The sequence below is a fragment of the Dromaius novaehollandiae genome, chromosome 1 (assembly GCF_036370855.1).
Source record: "Dromaius novaehollandiae isolate bDroNov1 chromosome 1, bDroNov1.hap1, whole genome shotgun sequence".
NCBI classification, from domain to species: Eukaryota; Metazoa; Chordata; class Aves; order Casuariiformes; family Dromaiidae; genus Dromaius; species Dromaius novaehollandiae.
In genome coordinates, this window is record NC_088098.1 from 191,729,828 (window position 1) to 191,746,945 (window position 17,118).

General features: G+C 35.6%; 1 protein-coding gene across 12 annotated transcripts in view; it reads left to right on the forward strand.

Annotated features, from left to right (window-relative positions):
* The window catches only part of POSTN (periostin), a 37,956-nt gene that overhangs the window by 19,569 nt on the left and 1,269 nt on the right, over window positions 1–17,118 (forward strand). Inside the window, exons 12-23 of one of the 12 annotated variants that reach the window (XM_026108435.2) lie at window positions 547–677; window positions 3,531–3,661; window positions 3,832–3,934; window positions 4,317–4,384; window positions 4,962–5,007; window positions 6,471–6,518; window positions 9,780–9,875; window positions 10,489–10,578; window positions 12,151–12,228; window positions 12,632–12,712; window positions 14,272–14,358; window positions 16,576–16,675. In XM_026108435.2, the coding sequence (XP_025964220.2) occupies window positions 547–677; window positions 3,531–3,661; window positions 3,832–3,934; window positions 4,317–4,384; window positions 4,962–5,007; window positions 6,471–6,518; window positions 9,780–9,875; window positions 10,489–10,578; window positions 12,151–12,228; window positions 12,632–12,712; window positions 14,272–14,358; window positions 16,576–16,649 (1,033 nt within the window). In that variant the 3' untranslated portion in view covers window positions 16,650–16,675. The remainder of the gene's footprint in view (window positions 1–546; window positions 678–3,530; window positions 3,662–3,831; window positions 3,935–4,316; window positions 4,385–4,961; window positions 5,008–6,470; window positions 6,519–9,779; window positions 9,876–10,488; window positions 10,579–12,150; window positions 12,229–12,631; window positions 12,713–14,271; window positions 14,359–16,575; window positions 16,676–17,118) is intronic. The other 11 variants (XM_026108434.2, XM_064504910.1, XM_026108437.2 and 8 more) reach the window with 11 other exon arrangements.

Sequence of the window (17,118 nt, forward strand, 5' to 3'; positions counted from 1 at the left end):
AATTTAGCAATGATTTTTCACCTGATACTGTTCCTCTCTGCTAAACAGATAAGAGAGGAGCAAGAGGCCGAAAGGATTAGGTGACACATCCAGAGCTATAAAGGCAGCAGAGTCTGAAGGTTTAATTAACCGAAAGTACAATTCCTTAACAGTGCAGAGTAATAGCAGGCCTATGCCCCACAGTATATATTTCTCCTCCCCTGACTGTAAGTATCTTGATCCTCATCAAGAGAGTAATCACTCTTGGAGTCCTCCCTTCCTCTTTGTGACCTGTGGGATTTTTATTCAGTGAATTTGGCTGTGATCAAGGTTGCCAATAATTTTTTTCTCAAATCCTTTCTTCTTCAGTCTACTACTTTTAAGACAGATTTTTTCATTTCCTCTCATTTTCCTCCTCCTCCTCCGTCTTTATGCCTGGAAAACAGTGGGAGTGTTTGAAGACCAATGCAGTATTAGAACAAATGAGGTGGTTAAGTAACTGGACCAAAGAATAGGTACTAGACTTCAGCGAAATGCATTTATGATTTGTTTGTTTGATTTAAACAGCATTTTCCTCAGTCTGGTGAAAGCTGCTGACTTAGATGATGTTCTGTCACAGCCTGGAGAATGGACTCTGTTTGTTCCAACTAATGATGCCTTTAAAGGTTTGACTGACGATGACAAGGATGTATTGATAAGTAAGTAGCATAAGAAAATTAGAAATGTAACCAAGAAGGGTAAAATCCTGGCCTGTTAAAATCAATGGGAAAGGTGTCGAGTATAATTTTTACACAAAGGACATCTGATAACCTAGTTTACCTTTTACATACAGCAGGGCATATGAATTACATAAAGTAATCCCTGGCTGGCAGAGAAAATATATTTTTGGAAGAAAAGCATCCAACTTTAATTTAAATTTGCCCATTAGTCTCATTTCTTGATATGTTGTTCCAAAGCATAAATATCTTCCAAGTTAAAATATGTATTTCATTTTAGCGTCAGCTTTTAATCATTCAGCCTTGTTATAGACTTATTAAGCTGTAGAGTCACCTATTCTATCCAATTCCAATTCTTAATATAGTTACTAACTGTGATCATTGCATTAAAGGATATGCATTGTGGCTTTTTTGCCTTTCCTGCCTTTCCCATTTCTTTTCCTTTCCCTCCTGTCTCTACCCAGCAATCTCTGACATCATCCATGCTGTAAGAAAGATATTTAATGGATATATATTGCTAGACCCTAATTTATGATATTTCTTTCCAATTTACACCTTTAAACTCTGAATTATGCAGATTATCACAGCATTTGAAGCAGCTCCTTTAATGTCATGCTTCATCTGAGTAAGAGAAGGAATGCACAGTGATTGCTTCAAACTATCTTGCAGTATTTCCGACTAGAGGGGTAGACTGTGGCCACAGCACTACAAACAATTTTAGATTATGTTTGGTTAATGTGAATCTGGCCTATGTGCAAGTGTGAGAAGAGTGGTTGCTTTGAATCCCACAGGTCAGTCACAGTTTCCACTCCTGCACTTTTCAGATCAAAGTTCGTAGACATGAGGCCAAATCTCATGAATCCTTAATGACTTCAAAGGGTCCAGCTCAGAGCACTGATGAGCAGCTGCCCTAGCATAACCCAGCTCTTTATAGCCTTTAACTCACTAATGAGGCACACTGAATGTAAATCATCTCTTCAGCCATTTAAAGTTATATCTCTGGTCTAAATTAGCTTCTAGTCTCTCTGCTGACTAACAGTAAATTAACAGGTAGCCTAACTGACTAACAGTAGATAGCCGTAAAGTGAGATGAAGCTTTCTCAAGGTTTTGAACAGAAGTAACTGGATAGATGTACCACAGTTCAGTTTTTATCTTTAAGATTAGATTTTCTTAACAAGCGAAAGAAATTGAATTTTTCATGTCTGTTATACTGTGTCTTCAGTTCACCGCTTGACTTTGTATCCAAGGTCTGTGTCATTTTGGATTACTTCTACACTTGAGAATACAAAAATATTTCCCATTCTGGTTTTCAAGGGTTTTATGTAGCTTTTCTTATCACTGTAGCCTAGTTTCTACTTACTTTCCTTGGCAGCTGTCTGAGATCTTAAACTGCCTCATTGATTTTTGCAGTTGAAAGTCCATTTTTCGTGTCGGATTACTTTCTATAACTCTATCCTGGCTTTCTTTCAAGACATTATGTTGTTTTCTTTGAATAAATTTAACTCTAAAATATATAATTTTTGAAGAAATATAGAAAAATACTCTGTCTTTCAGGACAAAAAAATGTGATTATTTATAATGGAGTAAGCAATGTTGCATAGAACAAAGGAAATCTGACAAAGAGAAAAGAACATTTAATTGCATTTCAGTAGTGAAGCCAATTGCAAGATCAGTGATCAAAGAAAGAAGCAGAAAAGGAAAAATGTTCACTGAAGGAAACACCAGGAAAAAAATATAAGCAGACAGTATTTCCATTACAGTTTTATCAAGGTTGAAACTCCTAGTAAGAACAATAAATATCAGCATGTAATGTTAATATGCAAGAAGTAATAGAAAGGATCAATATTCCATGTAATGTAAAGCAGATGTGTTTTGCAACTGCTCTGCTTGTACCTTGTCTCCTGGGCTGGTTGTGGGTAATGCTGCAGCTCTGGAGCAGCCCATCCTGTGACTCTGAACCTCTGCAGACCCTGAGCTCCAGGGAGCCCTGCCAGGACACTAATCTGGGCTCCAGAATCCATTTCCTTTCTTAGACAATCTTGACAATGTTGGCCTTTTTTTTTTTTTTTTTTTCTTCCCAGATAGGAATGAAACCAAACTTTGAAATGTGGAAATCTTCCACAAAATAAGGTTGTCTCCCCTTCCTCAATTTTTCCTCTACACTACCTATGTTCTTTATAGGAACAGGCAAAATCAGAACTCCAGATGGCCTCCTTCTGCTCCCCCTGAATGAAATAGTGACTTTATCCTGCCCTAGATGGGAAAATATGTGTGCATTTAGAGAGCTGTCAATTATCCCCAACCATTTTAGAAAACTGTTGCTGGAAAAGGATAATTACATTCATTTAAATACCAACTCTCTCAGCTATAGTTCTCCTTAATTGCAAGGGAATTAAGGCTAGAGTTTATCTAGTAGCTTTGTGAAATTTCATAGCGCAGTATGCTTAGTGGTCCTGAAAACTTACTGTGTTTGTGAATGTTTTTTGGAGGTTGATTAGGAAGAGATTAAAAAATCTGATCAGAGTAGTAAGCAAATAAGAGAAAATAATAGAGAATAATAGGAAAATATTGACCACTTTTCTGCTCTTCCATTTAGGAGTTCTCATAGCATTTTTGTGATTGTCTTCTGAGTCCTTTCAGTCATATGATTGTTTTATCGCTTTATCATCATTTTACCAGGCTAGCTAAAATTAAGTGTTTGTGGTAGTTTCATTCATACTGTGCTTAGGTACAGCTCAAGCCTGTTTGAATCCTCAGTATTTCCCAAAAGGAACTAGCCAGTACCATTTATTTTTTTCCTTTTTTCTTTTTCTTTTTCTTTTTTTTTTTAATAGGGGACAAAAATGCTCTCAGGAACATTATCCTTTACCACCTGACACAAGGAGTTTTCATTGGAAGTGGCTTTGAACCTGGTGTGACAAACATTCTTAAAACTATCCAAGGAGGCAAACTGTACTTGAAAACAGTTAAGTGTTGAAAAAAAAGTCTTCCTGATACAACCTTGTAACAGGAGTTTGACACTCCTTGCCTATCCACCTTAGAGAATACAGCACATTTCTTTGAAAGTGACATTAAAGGGTTTGTTTCATTTTTAATGTCTCTGATAACTTGTGTTCTCTTTTCATCCTTTCCCAGGTGAATGATACACTTCTGGTTAATGAACTGAAATCCAGAGAATCTGATCTCATGGCAACCAATGGTGTCATTCATGTTATTGATAAACTCCTGTATCCAGCAGGTGAGTATTAGTTAATTTTAGAGGAAAATGTATAGAATTTGTACACAGAACTTCTGAATCTTTCTACACCTTGCATAAGTGCAGTAACTTTAGAAGGTTAATTCCTTTAAAAGGCAATACCTTTGTGGAGTAGGAAACAGAAAAGTTACTTCACGACTCATTTTATGGAAGACCCTTGCCTAAAACCATGGTAACTCTTTGAAATTTTATGTAAGTTCAGTATATGGAAGACAAGATGGTTTGGGATATATTTCCCACTAATAAAGGAGAAAGTATATTGTGTGAGTGAGAGTGAATACTTCTCCTGATCACTGTAAATGGAAGTAAAATGATCAGTTGCAGATGCATGTGCTTCCTCTTACATACCTATTTCTTTTGTCAGATCTGCCTGTTGGAAATGATCAGCTGCTCACAATCCTGAAGAAATTGATTAAGTACATTCAAATTAAGGTACTCTTAAATAATGAACAGTTTGTCCTTCATCAGGATCTGTAAAGGCATGTACACATTCAAAAATGATTCTCTGGTCCCTATGTTTCTTCAGTGGGCAACTCTTGCTAACAACTGCTAATTACCCAAGAGTAATGGTGACCGATACACTGCGCTGAATAGTTAGAATTTACGGTTTTCAACTGCAAATGATCATAGAATATTTGCATGTGGATAACTCCAGTGTGAACTGGCCTGGACTTGCTCTTTGCTCCAGGTACACTTTATCACATCAGCAACATATGTCACTTCTCAGTGCTTGAGGAAATCCCTCTCTGAAAGAAATGTCGAGTAGCTAAGTTGTTAAGCCATTAGACACTTCAGTCTCAATAGCCTGTGGAGAAAAATAGGTATCCCCATCTATCTCAGACATCCTCTTGAGATTATTTTGTCTCTGAATGGATAAATGAGAGGACCTGGGCAAATAGCATAGTCTAGCTTTTAGATCAATGAAGCTATGAATTGTACCAACACTGCTTAGAAAGCTAAAAGGCGAGTGTTCTTTTTTTAATTTTAAAATGACTTTTCTTTATTATAGTTTGTTCGTGACAGTACCTTCAAAGAGATTCCGCTGACATTTTACAGTAAGTTCATTTTGAATATTTCCAAATGGGTTTAATATTTCTTTTTAAGTGTTGCCAATTCAAATTTTGAATTATAAATCTTTTTTCAATTAAAACAAAAGTGATTTCTAGAGCAGAAATACTGGCCAATGAAGCATGGGTAGAGAAAGATGCTAAGTAGAATGTTTCTGATTGTTGTGTTACTGTATGTATTTTTTCCCTTTCCAGATGTGTGACAGGGAAGTGTCCCTGAAGTAAGCTGTTCGATTCCATTGGGATAGGCAAAATACACATGGAAAATATATTTTTTCAGGTTTTACCACAGTTCAGTGCTTGGTGCACAGCTGAGTTGTACTACCTCACAGATTCTCCAAGTCGTACCATTGACCAAACTCTATCCTGATGAGCTTTCTTCTTCACAAATCCCTCTAGAGGAACAGAGAGTTTATCTGTTCCACCTCTTTCCCATACATGCAAGTGCAGGCTTGTAGGAGCGGCAGTTGCTATGACCATTTCCTCTTATAGGGAGCAGATGTAAAAGAAGAACCTTTTCTGATCTCTTGCGGCCTTTCTTAGGAATTGCATTTAGTATCTGAATACAAAGCAGAGTCTGTTGAACCAAATTGTTAGAAGGCACAGATCCTGCTGAGGCTTAGGCCTGGGTCAAAAAGTGAAATTAGGCAGATGATTACATTTCTATGGGATTTTACCCACACTTCTCAACAGAAATGGAGAATATTGCATTAGGCTTTTGAAAATTCAGAAGGGATTTGCTGAAGTCAAGACTTGTGGAATAAAGAAGGGGATAAACTATCTTCCACAGACAGTGAGGGCAGCACAAGAAGCAATGTGTAAACTGGAGCAAGAGAGAGCAATTATCTTAATGTCTGACTGATGCAATGTGATTTAGTCAAACACTTCAACAGGAAAGGCTGGAAGCTCTGCCAGTTAAGCTTCTAGGAATGGATAAGAGTTGGATAAGGATCTGTCAGAAATTTTTTTGGAATAATTGAACCTAATAATTGGAATTGATTCCCAAGGCCACCATAGTGCCGCTGTCCTGTGATTTTCTGTTAAATGTAGAAGTAATTCTGAAAGTCGGAGGGTTTTTTCTGTTTACCAGGTGAGCTCCCTAACAAAAAGAATAGGGCAAGATTCTAGTTTAAGATACACTGGGGAATTGTACAGACTTTTATTATTCTGTATCTTACATCATCACAAAAGCAGTGGTTTCATGAGGCACAGATAAAGGCAAATAGCATGCAAGTAGATGTCATCTGCATATGACTTATATACAATGCCTTATATATTATTTAATAATTAGAATTGAGATCCATACTGTAAATCCTTTCAAATTACTTTCCATCCATTAATCACTGTGATTTTATCTAAATCTTTATGGTAGTGATCAGTTAGATTTGGCCTGGTTATAAAGAAACTGTAAGAATGGAATGTATTTTATATTCCAATTTCTATACTTTCAGAGATTAACATAATTGAAAGCAATGTCCAGCCCATCGTCAGAAAGGAAGGTAAATGGGGCCTTTATTAATTCTATATATTTCTGTATCTATGTATATATACATATACATATACAGAATAGATACTATTTTACTTATTTCTGTAACAGGATGCATTTTCTACATAATAACTCCAGGATGTTCAGCACTTTGCCTGAAAAGCAAAGATACAAATATTGCAATTAGAACTGGCTGAAAGATTTTATATGAAAAAATGTCCTAGAGCTGTTCTCACCAAATGGATCTCCTTTTTATATTGGCATTTTAATGCAATTTTTTCAAAAAAAATTACCCTTTTTCAAAGCATTTCTTCTAAATGCCCCAAGTATAATTCCAATAAGTGAAAGATTGACTATTTCCAATATTTTGTATTAAGTAAATTATTTTTTAAAATGAAGTAGGCTTGTTCCTTATGCTTTGAATTTAAAAACTTCAGTTCTTTTTTCTATAGTTTCCAACCAGTTCTAAACACCAATATCTGTCACATGCCTGGAAAGGACAGTTAGACAAACTTTATTCTTTTTTATTTTCTCAAGGAAAATTATGACCGTAAGATTGTTGGTGGGACTAAAGAGAAGAAAAAGTGGGGCTGGGACTGTCAAATGTACTTGTAGTTAATGGCTTAGGTAAAACACCCTTTGGTTTCGCTAGACCAGTACCACTGGAATGAGCTCCTGTTTCCCACGGAAGTGACAATGCTCAAAGGGAATCTGATGGAGACCAACTAAACAGAAAGGGAGTTAAAAATGTCTTGCAAAGTTTTTGTCCAGATTTATTAATCACTGTTTCTGGAAGGACTTCCTCCCAGTAGAAGTGACATGAGATTGCTTGTCCTGAAGCTTGTGTGTGCTTCATCCCACCTAGCGTTAGACACCAGGACCTGTGTCTGGTTTCCATTATTAAATTATAGAGAGCGCTACAGAGCAGTATAAATGAATAGATTCCTCCATATGGCAATTCAACCAAGATATTTTGGAAACTTTCATTGGGATGAAATCACTCTTTGTGATTTCATTGTGAAGGAGTGAATCACTCTTTGGAGGTATCTATGCTTATCCGTTAAGTCCAGAGGCAGGGTAGATAGTTTAGGCTATTTATGTAACATTTAGAAGTTGAAAGTTAGGTGAGACAAAAACCTCCTTTAAAGAAAAACCAAAATGTCTGCTTACTGCTATAATCAAATGTACAAATAAGTGCTATTCACCAAAGAGAGAAAAAATAATTGTATAAATTAGTGAACACTGAATAGTCATTCTGTCCCACTGCCAGCACAGTATCTCTGCTTTGGGACATACTCCAGGGAATGATCTCTGGCAAGCATAGCCTTCCTGCTGATAACTCAGAAACAATCCCAATAAAGCTAATTTAGGCCCTTCTGAGCTTCTTAGTAGCAACAGCAGTTGCAGCTCCCTTCAAAACCACACATGCACACGAGTGTCTGTATAATAATCTAGGAAAGCTGCATGTTAATTTTTGCAAAGTATACCAGGAAGTTCCATCAGATCATAATGCAAGAGAGATTTCAGTAAAAAAATAATTAAAATAATGTTCTAAGTGATTTTAGAGGGTTATGTCTGCCCCTCCTGTCTCAATGTTTTCTACCTGAGTTGTGCTTCCATTGTCCACGCAGAGGCAAGTTCAGACATGTGAAGAGTTAAATCTGATTGAAACTGAACTCTTAATGGATTACATGTTCAAAGGGTTGATCCCAGACTTGACAGCAAACTGTAGTTTTACCTTCTGCTCCACATACATCTGCTGTATTGATTACGTAGGAGAATAAAGTAACTTAGAAGCTAAAAAGAGGGTTTACAAATATAAATGTTAATAAAAATACCTTTGATATCTTTTCATTAATATCGATCAGGTGTACCAGTGTATATTATTTAACAGACTCTCAAAATACAAAAATACCTCTGAATTTAGAACAGAAGTAAGTGAGTGCAACTTGTTAGATTCCTTCTTTACAATATTTATGAAAGTTTATGAGACAGACCTGTTAGAAAATAATTAAAAAAATAGTAATGGGATGTTCAGCCGTTCAAAGTCTGAGTAGATCAACAGAGCTCTGTGATCCTGGGCACCATTATGATTCCATCATATGATCTCATCTGCAACAAATAAGTGAATTATTTGGCTCTAAGATCTAACCTATAAAATTGCCTTCTGCCAGAAAAGCAAACAAAAACATATGCTTGGATTTGTTACTATTGAAGGACACTAGGAAGCCTGAATTGTACAGTTTTCAACAACTCAATGCCAGGCATATTTGTTCAAACACTTATGTTAAATCCTGGTTAGTAATTAAATAAAATCTTATTCAGAAGCAACTTCTATGGGAAGTCATTTAAAGAAAGATTTTTAAGGGTCGACAATAAAATAATAGAAATAGTGTCATGTTTCTAACTCTGAGCAGGGAATAAGGCAAAGTTTGCAGAAACATCTTAAGTAGAGTGTCATGTTATTCCTGTTAAGTAACTGCATCAATGGTATGTTCCTAATTTATTCAGTATCTGCTGCAACAAACTGCCAGCCAGAGATATTTTTGGATCAGTGCGGTCTGTGGGGAGTGCACAAGATTAAGAGGTTACAGAATGATTTGTTTTGGCCATGGAAAACAAGATGGCTTTTCTCATGCAAATACAAGGATGATTGTCATTAATGCTGACACATATCCTTACAACCATCCTGTTGACATCTGGATTATTTTTTTTTCTTTTAAGCTAAGTGACCACTGGCTGAGTGTTCATAGCTTAAAAAGAAATCTGAAGGGAATTCTGGTTAAAAGATCTAATTTCATCATGGATATCTGTACAGTTAGTAGGAAAAGTATGACAAACATTTCTTTCTCCATCTCTCTTCTAAGTTTTCACACAGTACTTTGCATGCTGATCACTAGCAGAGCAATATCTGTAAGATTCTAGCAATGCAACAGAACAGTCATCTTATCATTATATATCCAGGAAGGCTTCCTTTCATCTACTGGGTATCTGTTTTTGCCTCAGCTTGACGACAGATATCAAAAATACCTGGATATATAGTAGTCAACAAATGTTTAAATAGTAAGTGTGCAACAGGATGTAAGTTTAAAATAGCATGGGAGGAAGTACAAGGTTGTACACCCCCTACTGCAGATGGATTCTGAGATTTTAAAAATCCACTGTTGTGGTAATGTGGTTTATTTGAGGTAGGAGGGTAATACCAGCTTTGCCTTGGCCCCGTGGAATATTTTCATGCATATTTGTAACATACAGGTTTTTTCTTATATTGCAGACCCATCTATTACACAGCTGACTAAATTAATTGAAGGAGAACCTGAGTTCAAAATAGTCAGGGAAGGAGAGACAATAACTAAAGTGATTCATGGAGGTTGGTATGCTTTCAGCAGCTATATTTTCTTAGTTGAAATTTGAAACATTCACTCTTCGCAGTCAGGTTTTACTTTAATGTAGATGATTTGTGTGATATATTAGATAACTGATCTGTTTTTAACAGGTCCTTCTGGAAGTGTTGTAATTTCATTTTTATCATTTCATTCTCACTTCTCATACATACATTTTTTTATTTTTTTATTTTTTTTGCCTAGCTGTATCCCATAGCTACATTCAAGACAGTGTTAGAAATGCTGTGCATGCTGTCTGTTTCAGTTAAGAATTATTTGCTGGCTGTTGCAATCAGAAATGCAGTTGGTGGCTGTGACAGAAAGGCAACAGTATCAACCAAAGAAATAAGCTTTGTCTCCTACTTTGCTACGACCACCGAGGAGTTTATATCCAGGGTCGTTTCAAAGGAAAAATTGAATTTGGCCATCCTAAATTTGGGAAGAACTTAGTTTCTGGTCTACTCTGATCATTTTTCATAAAATATGCTATGGTAGTTCCTGTGTGCTTCCTTATATTTCAATGTGGAAGGGAGTCTCAAAACAGCACCTGAAACAGTGTTCATCACTTGATTAATGTCTCCGATTTAAAAATCTCTGTAGAACCAATTATTAAAACATACACCAAAATCATTGATGGGCGACCAGTGGAAGTGACAGAGAAAAAAGTAACAGAAGAAAGAATTATTCAAGGTATGTCACATGGAGTTACTCATACTTAGTGAAGTTCACCATTATATACAAAAGTGACACTCAAGTCCCATCTTAATGCCTAAACTGGCCTTTCTTAGAGAGGTGGATTGTCCTCCAAATCCTTCCCACTTCCTATATGTGGTTCAAATTCTGGCTGTGTGAGACACATACGTATATACAGAAATGGAAACAATGTTTTAACAGAATGCGGAAACATTAGAATTCATCTTTTTTTTCCCTGTATTTGAAAAATGTCTACTTTTTCAATGTTCTTGGTACCACTTCAGGATAAGACTGTTTTTATTTCATTTTTAGTCTGGTTTGCTATAAAAAAAAGACGTTTGCAAACTTTCGGGTTGTTTGTATATCTCTAGGTAGGCTTCATCTCACCAAAGGTAGACCTTCAGTGTGCAGCTACCTACTTCTACATGTAATTTCCAGGCTCCCTTGACATTCCTTTCAGGAAGAAAAGTTCTCTCTATTTCTCTGTAAGAGAGGCCTAGGTTGCTCTGACATCCACAGGGTAGAAATCCATTTGAGCTAACATTAAATAAAATTAAAGTGTATTTGTGTCCCTCCATCTTCTCCAACCATAAGTTTTAAACTCTTTGGCCAATTTCCATCATGTTTGACCTGTGATAGAGATTTTTATGTTTAAGAAACCTAGAAAGTGAAGAGGGGGGGTATTCGAACATTAACAGATTATCTGCTAATACATTTTGATCCTCTTGGTTACATATCTCAGTCTGAATGCTGCAGCTAAAATACTGTCTGCAATAATAGTTACAAGGGAAAGGCAGTGTTCTAGGAGCATAATGACTTGTCAGAAAGTCTTAATATTCAGTTTATTTAGAAGATCTTAAAATTCAATTTAAGAAGTTGCGCGAGCAAGAAATAAGTAAGAAACGAGAATTTATTCTCATAGAAGTATTTACTCCACTGAAAATCACTGGCTGAAAAAGAATGGTTATTTCTGAATAAATCAGGGACTATTCTTCAACACAGAAAATTTATGTGAGAGAAAGGAAAATACTGTTTTCTCATTGCTGAAATGCAAGTTTTATTAATATCCCTTTTTAAATGGTCATTATCGTGTAGAATGTTTACATCCCACATAATGCTAGGATTCTAGAACTGATGTTTCCTTCTCTTACCCCCTCATAGAAACTAGTGAAGAATCAGTGTACTAAACTATCAAATGACTCATAGCAGTAATAAGAGCAGTAGCATTTATTTACAACAGTAGATCCAAACCCTTTTTCACTGAGGAAATATCTGGTCTATGACCTAATACAAAAAAGTGATTAAGAATGCATCTCAGTTTAAGAATTTGTGCAGATATTTACATTAAATATGTTAACTTTTTCTACATACTTTGCCAAATAGTACTAAACACTATTTGGAGTCATCTCACAGCTCAGTTTTGAACGCAGCAAGAGATAAAACCATCATAAAGCAGATTAAAGCATGTTAAAGATAGAAGCATCCTAAATATTAAATCAGAAAAAAAAAAGCAAAAGACAATACCATTGTATTTGATTCAGGTCTCTTTCTTAAATATCTTTGTTCCAGGTCCTGAAATAAAATATACCCGAATTACTGCAGGTGGTTCAGACGATGAAGAACAGTTAAAGAAATTGCTTGAAGAAGGTTAGTATCATTATTTTCTTCCTTTAAAAATAAAAGTTCTTCGAGATTACTTAGGTGTTTAATTACTGAATGGATACTCTGTTTTCAGCCAAGTTGCTCATCCTGCAAAATCAGATCCAGAGATTGAACTTCAGAATCTGAGAAATGTTCAGATCCAGGGATCTGTTTTGAACCTCTGAGCTTTGTGTCTAGTGCTGAGACTTTTTGGATCTACTATATATTAAGCTATGCTTGTCATGCAGTATGGTGTTTTCAGTGTTTAGCATGGCACTCACTATCATAATAGGTGGATTTTGTAATTCAACAAAATGCTGTGATAGGATTAATTCAGTAATATTCTGTTACAGGATTTTCAAATGTTTTCTGTAAATCATTTTTTTGCCATAAACCTGTATCCTGTCAGAGGTTACCAAGGTGACCAAATTCATTGAAGGTGATGGTCATTTACTTGAAGATGAAGAAATCAAAAGACTTCTGCAGGGAGGTAATTCAGTGTATTGCAACTAACCTTTTTTGCAACAGGTTATGGTAACCGGAACCTCTCTCAGATATATTGATCTCAACATTTTAAAGACTGATCTAGTTGAAGTGTAATTTTAATGGAAAAAAATTAGAATGTCATGTATAAAGTGCCAGATGTCAGTGGAATGCATTTAAATGTCAAAGTCTGATTAATCCATTGACCAAGATAAATACAAGTTTATTTGTTTTTTCAGTCTTTAAAAAGTTATCTAATTATAACCCAGGGGAGCAATGAAGATTTATTCCACTAGCTGTGAACCCTTTTTTCCAAGCAAATTTAAATCTGTGGAAAATGCTTATGAAGTAGAAAGTATTGTAATAGGCTAAATTCAACTTACTTTTCAGTTCTGCAGAAATGAATATTCATTGCCCTCAAGTTAATAATGAAAGGCATGTTTAGCATCTCTTTTTAAATGCTACAGGTGATGGGTATCGAGGCATTAACTTTAATTCTCTTTTAGCATCCCAAGGAATGGTTTTCTTTCCTTCTCGCTCTCTTAATGCTAACAGTTTTGGCAATAAATAACCAGTAGTTGTAGAAAACTGGTAAAAGAATGTGTGCTTTTGAAATTAATCTTTATCTATAAATCTGGAATGTTTTCTGCTTAATGCATAGATTAGAACAACTATCTATAATAGCAACGGAATATCAAAAAGAGAATTCAAGTGTTGCTTTTCTTTTTTTTTTTTCTTTTTTTTTTTTTTTTAGTGAAGATTAGCATAAACCTGAGTCAGAAACTCAAGAAAATGTGTATGGATGTTTCTCTTGGCATACAGTAGACCTCCTGATTTAGACTAGGTGAATTCACTTCATCCTATAGTTGTGTAGAATAGAGATAAATAGATTCTTTTTAGTAAATTTGGAAAAGACAGCATTGTCTCTTGAATTCTTTTCTTCTCCTTGCTATTCTAAGATAGTTTGTATAAGCATCTTGCTTTACAGAATGGGCTAAATGGGCAGATTTCTGTCTCGGTTTTATCTGATCTTCCCTAATCTTTTCCATGATTTATCCAGTCGGCTACCCTTGGCTCTTATGACAAAACCATCCTTCTAGCCAAAAAAGCAGATACACATGCTGCTTTATGGCTGTTGGTGATAATAGAGTTGTGCTTTATGGCCCCCTTGCCTACATCAAATCACTTCTTTTTTACAGAAAATTTCCTAAGCCCTTAAACCTGAGACCAGTCACAAATGGATGTATTCCCATTGTCTAATGTAAAAGAATGATTTCACATGGGCTGTAATTCACCTCATATAATATCCAGCAGTACCTATTACAATTGGAAGTCTTCGCTGAAACAAAACTTCAAGCCAAGCTTGCAATGAGTGACTGTCAGTCCTAGAGAAGCTGATTCCTTTTGTGTCAAGGCCAAGGAAATCCGCAGGACTTTACAGCACGTATAACATGGTGGCCTGCATACACCTATACCCCCAAATTACATTGTTTCCGCTGAAGGTTCCTTACATACGGAAAAATGCTATCCCAGATTTAACTCATTTGTTTTTAATGCTTATCATAGCTGGAACTGAGTACACCAAGGTTACTAAAGTAATTGAGGGAGAGCCACAGATTTTCGAGAGAGAAATCAAGAAATTCCATCTGGAAGGTTAGTTTGCCTAAAAATCCAATAGCACCAAGACCTCCTTTGTCTGAAGGGATCATTCCAGGTGGGGCTTATAGCATCTGTTCATGAAAATTTCTTAGGTCTGAAGCTGCAGTTTCAGCAAGCAGGGTTTTATAATTGTTTTGGAAAGGAATTGTTTCACTGATATTGCAGAGAAAAATGTTGAGGCTTATCTTGAGTTTCAAAGTAAATAAAAGGTTTGGCAGGTGTAGTAGACAAGAGGAAATGTCTACCCACAAAGCTTAGGTAAAATGTTTGAAGGAACACACACCGTAAGAATTGTCTTTTCTTTAAGCAGCACATCCAGGAGAAGACCACGTGAGTTGTTTTCAACTTGAGTGTACTTTTTGTGTCAGTATTAATGTGATCTGCTGATGTGGGAGGTTCTCAACTTGGGGAAAAAAGGGGGAAGGAAGTATAACCTCTGAGTAGATATCTCACAGGGCCTTGGATTTTTTCTACCATTCTCCTATTATTAAATGAGGGAAACTCCTAGGATCAAAAAAGTTTAATAGTGCTGAGGTTCAAAATGAAATTCTTAAAGGAGACAAGTAAAATTCAGCCCAGGTATATGCTAGGAATTAGTTTTGCAAGTTCAAAGATTTTTCTTTTTAATGATTTTCACTGGAAGTTAAAAAAGTGGTTTGATTTGAATTTCTTCTGTATTTGAATGTATTTCCATTTTCAGTTCTAATTCTAGTAAGGCAGAATAAGGAGTTATTTATTCCTTCAGCCTTTGAACTACAGATTCACAGAAAGAAATGTCTCATGGGAAATTAGGTTACAGAAATGAATCTGTTTCTAGCATATGTTTAAGTAAACTTTACAAATATGAAAGATTCACAAGGGTCATTGGTAAAATACATGAGTTGACTTTTTTTTCCTACAATCATAATTTCATGTAGGTGATTTGATATAATATGCTACATATTTGTATATATAAAACAATGCAGTGTAGAAGTGTGTGTATATGTATGTACATATGCAAATATAAATATATATATACACATACAGAGTAAGCTATAAAGAGCCAACTAAATTTTGATGTTGACGCTACATTCTGAACCTATATCATACTGTTTGTATAACTTCAACACTGAACAGTGCAAGGTTTGCAGGGAAATCAAATATTGCCTGAATATCAAGGAAAGATGTTTAACAGCAAGTGTGATCTTCTACCATAGGGCTGCACCCTTCGAAAGTGAACACATTCAGATGGACATGGTCTGCCCTCATCAGGACGGTGCAGAGCTTGAAATTTGCTTTCACCTCAGTGCAAATAACCAGTGCTTAGCCTCACCTGTAATGAGGTGCAGCCTATGTCTCAGGGCAATGCATTTACATACCTTGTACCTCAGGATGAAAAGACAGTTAAGAGCAGTTAGTTAAGTGAAGATACAAATATGTCTAATTGCATGTCTTTGTAAACACAACTCTTATTTCACAAAGTTTCATAACGGAGAATTGGAAAAATGCATCTCTACCTTGGGGCCCACAGTGATCGTTGTTCCTCCTTAGTACTAGGGTGCTCCATGGTTATGAAAAATGAAAAATACTGAGTCTTATTTCTATGGGCGTCACATTTCTTTGACAATGACAGAAAAATTTTCTCTTAAGTTTATGGATTTTTTTTCCTCCTGATTAAGGGATACCACATCTAGAAAATGTCTAACAATTTGAAGAGAAAGAGGAAAAAGTGTCTGTTACTTTTCACAGAGTGGGTATTTTGGAAAACAGATATATTTGCTAATGAGGGCAGTATCAAGCTAAAAAAGCTGAAAGATTGAGTACTGGGCAATACATTAGCCTGGGCTTACACATCAGATGACTTTTGCTGAGTGAAGAGCATGGGAAAAATGCCTTGGCGCCTGCTTACAATGTGTCATGTAACCATCTCATGAGACCAGTGTGAATAATGGGTTAATTTGAACTGTTAAAAAGTAAAGATATTATTGAAATGATGACAAGATTTGATGAATGCACGTGATGGATATCTGTGGACTGTATTTATTATTACGGTTCATGTTTCAGGTTATTGAGTCAACAAGGTAATAGGAGGAAATCTTTAATTTACTAAAAACCTTAAAAAAAAAGAGTGCAGACTTTTTCAAGTCAGCTATGGGGTTCCAACATTTCTCATGAGTTTTAACTCAAATGCTCTTAAAAATAACTTCTGACTGCAACATTTCTATTTTGTAGAAGCACCTGTACGGAAAATACAAGCAACCAGAAGGACACAAGGTAAAAGAAGAACATATATTAAAACGCTTTAACAGACATCAAAAATTTTTTTCCACAGGTATGATGACCGTCAAAAATAAAAAACCCTACAGTCTTAAGAAAAAAGAATTCCAAAGGAAAGAATTGCATTTATGCTTTAAAGATTCTTTAACGAAATAATTGTTATTACAGGGTGTTAATTATAATAGGTTATTTATTTTATATTTTGCTATCTGAAAACCACTCAGATTATATATTTTGATCAAACACTGTTTCAGATTAGAATAAGAGCATTGAACTGAGGTCTGACTCTGGAATCTTACTGTCAAAAAGGTGCTATGTGATGCCACATTTGGAACTCACTATGATTCCATATAATTTTGATCAGTTGAAAAGCTGAGAGATTATTATAATTTCCTTGATGTCAACACAGCAGTGGAATATTCATCATCAGGCTGCATTCTTTCCTTCTCACATGTCTGTTTCAATAGTAAATACAGTATATAGCATAATTGTATTATC